The sequence below is a fragment of the Micropterus dolomieu genome, linkage group LG23 (assembly GCF_021292245.1).
Source record: "Micropterus dolomieu isolate WLL.071019.BEF.003 ecotype Adirondacks linkage group LG23, ASM2129224v1, whole genome shotgun sequence".
Classification (NCBI taxonomy): Eukaryota; Metazoa; Chordata; class Actinopteri; order Centrarchiformes; family Centrarchidae; genus Micropterus; species Micropterus dolomieu.
This window is the reverse complement of record NC_060172.1, coordinates 4,187,565-4,191,329: the sequence shown is the minus strand read 5'-3', so window position 1 is coordinate 4,191,329 and position 3,765 is coordinate 4,187,565. Positions and strand designations below refer to the sequence as shown.

At 47.8% G+C, this 3,765-nt stretch overlaps 1 protein-coding gene across 2 annotated transcripts in view; it reads right to left on the bottom strand.

Annotated features, from left to right (window-relative positions):
• Window positions 1-3,765, bottom strand: part of LOC123963878 (platelet-derived growth factor receptor beta-like) — a 34,220-nt gene that overhangs the window by 22,862 nt on the left and 7,593 nt on the right. For both annotated transcript variants that reach the window (XM_046040969.1, XM_046040968.1), the window contains 3 exons: window positions 1,778-1,961; window positions 1,578-1,693; window positions 1,373-1,484 (listed from right to left, as the gene is read on the bottom strand). In XM_046040969.1, the coding sequence (XP_045896925.1) occupies window positions 1,373-1,484; window positions 1,578-1,693; window positions 1,778-1,961 (412 nt within the window). The remainder of the gene's footprint in view (window positions 1-1,372; window positions 1,485-1,577; window positions 1,694-1,777; window positions 1,962-3,765) is intronic.

Genomic DNA, 3,765 nt, shown 5'->3' with positions numbered 1-3,765 from the left:
GCGGTCCTTGAAATATGCTTAATGTGAGACTTAAACGACATGTCCTGATCAAAGATAACTCCAAGATTCCTCACAGTGGTGCTGGAGGCCAGGGCGATGCCATCAAGGGAAACTATATCTTTAGATAATGCGTCACGGAGGTGCTTAGGCCCCAGAACTATAACTTCAGTTTTATCTGAGTTTAACATTAGAAAATTACAGGTCATCCAGGTTTTAACATCCTGAAGGCACATTTGAAGTTTAGCTAACTGATGAGTTTCATCTGGTTTGATCGATAGATATAACTGAGTATCATCTGCATAACAATGAAAGCTTATGGAATATTTCCTGATAATATTGCCTAAGGGATTGGTCCGAGGACAGATCCTTGTGGAACTCCATGACTAACACAGTAACTATGGAAACACGGATGCCATTACACTGTGTGTGTGTGTGTGTGTGTGTGTGTGTGTGTGTGTGGGTCCATCATCTTCTTATCCGGGCCAGATCGCAGTGGCAGCAGACTAAACATGGTCTTCCACATTTCCCCCTCTCCGGCAGCATTGTCCAGCTCCTCCTGGAGTATCCTGAGGGTCTTCTGGGTCTGCCTTGGGATTTCATCCCAGTTGGATGTGCCCAGAAAGCCTTTGAGGTGCCCAGGAGGATCCTGATCAGATGCCAGAACCACCTCAACTGGTTCCTTCCAACATGGAAAAAACTCAGCTGCTTGTATCTGCAATCTTTGGGTCTCTACCAAAAGATGATAACGACAAGTGAGGGCTGGAGCGTAGATCGACTGATAAATTGGACTCCCTCCGGTAAAACATCTACATTACTGCTACTTTACTGGTACCAGGCGCTTTCACACTGCGTTATTTTCTGCAATTATTGCAGGTACAGAGCCAGAAAGGGGGTTCAGATTTGATCCGACTCTGAGCCGAGAGCATTGGTAGTAACAGAGCCCGAACAATGTCTGTGTGAAAAGCCAAAGCCCTTACCTATAATGTTGCCTGTGTTTTCTTACCTATAATGTTGTTTTTGTACGTTGCTGGTTTCAGAAAGCCTGATAGCGATTTGAAAGAACATAGGATTATGCTGCTAGTAGGAATGAGCGAATGTGGCAAAGTGCCAGATATTCAACCTAGACAGCCCTACGGTGTCTGGAGCCTTCAGCATCTCAGGCGCATTGTAGCTGAGGAGCTTCTTAACTACCTCAGCGATGTCTGCCCGGGATTTGGGTGAGTCCTCCCCCGAGCCTTTCAGGGATCGGTTGGGTCCGGAGCTCTTCCAAGTGCTCAGTCTGCTCGACAGCAGCAGATCCAGTCCGGGTCAGCAGTTCTCCTGCTGAACACTGAGTTGCCTGATTGTTCATGGGTCTGTGTGTGTTATTTACCTGTGTGAGCTGTGACAGGTGTACCAGGTGACAGATGGGGGTGGAGCTCCCTCGCTGATACACAGCACCGCCTTTCCGCCAACCTCCGACAGAGATGTGATCCTGGGGGGCGCTGCACAGAGCCAGGTGTGCAACAAATGTTTACACAGGTAAACACAAACACACCCTGTCTTTCAATCACCCCGTCTCTCTCTGTCTGTCTCACCTGTGACCTCCAGGTTGAAGACAATCTCCTCTTCATCATCGTCATTGGAAACGGTTGCTGTGTATCTTCCTGTCTGATTCATCTGGACTCGTACCAGTGTCAGCGTGCTCATATACCTGCAGATCAATCAGTCCATTAGTCAGACTCTGTTTCTCATCGACCTCTAAAGATTCTCGTTTCTAACTTGACCTCTGACCTACCTGCTTCCTGTCAGGTGTGTGGTGTTGACGAAGGTGGTTTCCGTGGCGGCCGTCTGGTTGTCTTTGGTCCAGAGGACAGTGGGGGCAGGGTGGGCGTCAATCTCCACTCTGAAGTCCACCGTGTGATGGAGGAGAGATGACACGTTGGGCTCACCTAAAGGCCACAGGTAGACGTAACCTTGATCTGCAGAGAGAGAGACAGTTAACCTGTCTGTGTGTTCTTCTGTCTGTGTGTTCACCTGTCTGTGTATTCAACTCTCTGTGTGTTCACCTGTTGGTGTTCACCTGTCTGTTCACCTGTCTGTCTGTTCACTTGTCTGTGTGTTCACCTGTCTGTTCACCTGTCTGTCTGTTCCCTTGTTTGTGTGTTCATCTGTCTGTTCACCTGTCTGTCTGTTCCCTTGTCTGTGTGTTCACCTGTCTGTGTTCACCTGTCTGTGTTCACCTGTCTGTGTGTTCACCTGTCTGTGTTCAGCTGTCTGTCTGTTCACTTGTCTGTGTGTTCACCTGTCTGTGTTCACCTGTCTGTTTCACCTATCTGTGTTCACCTGTCTGTGTTCACCTGTCTGTTCACCTATCTGTCTGTTCACTTGCTGTGTGTTCACCTGTCTGTGTTCACCTGTCTGTTCCCTTGTCTGTGTGTTCACCTGTCTGTGTGTTCATCTGTCTGTTCACCTGTCTGTCTGTTCCCTTGTCTGTGTGTTCACCTGTCTGTGTGTTCATCTGTCTGTTCACCTGTCTGTCTGTTCCCTTGTCTGTGTGTTCATCTGTCTGTGTGTTCACCTGTCTGTGTTCAGCTGTCTGTATGTTAACCTGTCTGTGTTCACCTGTCTGTTCCCTTGTCTGTGTGTTCAGCTGTCTGTGTTCACCTTTTTGTGTTCACCTGTCTGTGTGTTCACCTGTCTGTGTTCAGCTGTCAGTTCACCTGTCTGTCTGTTCACTTGTCTGTGTGTTCACCTGTCTGTGTGTTCAATTGTCTGTGTTCACCTGTCTGTGTGTTCACTTGTCTGTGTGTTCACTTGTCTGTTCACCTGTCTGTCTGTTCACTTGTCTGTCTGTTTACCTGTCTGTGTTCACCTGTCTGTGTGTTCAACTGTTTGTGTGTTCACCTGTTGGTGTTCACCTGTCGGTGTTCACCTGTCTGTGTGTTCACTTGTCTGTGTTCACCTGTCTGTATTCACCTGTCTGTGTGTTCACCTGTCTGTGTGTTCACTTGTCTGTGTGTTCACCTGTCTGTGTACTCACCCGTCTGTGTGTTCACTTGTCTGTATTCACCTGTCTGTGTATTCACTTGTCTGTGTTCACCTGTCTGTGTGTTCACTTGTCTGTTCACCTGTCTGTCTGTTCACTTGTCTGTCTGTTTACCTGTCTGTGTTCACCTGTCTGTGTGTTCAACTGTTTGTGTGTTCACCTGTTGGTGTTCACCTGTCGGTGTTCACCTGTCTGTGTGTTCACTTGTCTGTGTTCACCTGTCTGTATTCACCTGTCTGTGTGTTCACCTGTCTGTGTGTTCACTTGTCTGTGTGTTCACCTGTCTGTGTACTCACCCGTCTGTGTGTTCACTTGTCTGTATTCACCTGTCTGTGTATTCACTTGTCTGTGTTCACCTGTCTGTGTGTTCACTTGTCTGTTCACCTGTCTGTCTGTTCACTTGTCTGTCTGTTTACCTGTCTGTGTTCACCTGTCTGTGTGTTCAACTGTTTGTGTGTTCACCTGTTGGTGTTCACCTGTCGGTGTTCACCTGTCTGTGTGTTCACTTGTCTGTGTTCACCTGTCTGTATTCACCTGTCTGTGTGTTCACCTGTCTGTGTGTTCACTTGTCTGTGTGTTCACCTGTCTGTGTACTCACCCGTCTGTGTGTTCACTTGTCTGTATTCACCTGTCTGTGTATTCACTTGTCTGTGTTCACCTGTCTGTGTGTTCACTTGTCTGTTCACCTGTCTGTCTGTTCACTTGTCTGTCTGTTTACCTGTCTGTGTTCACCTGTC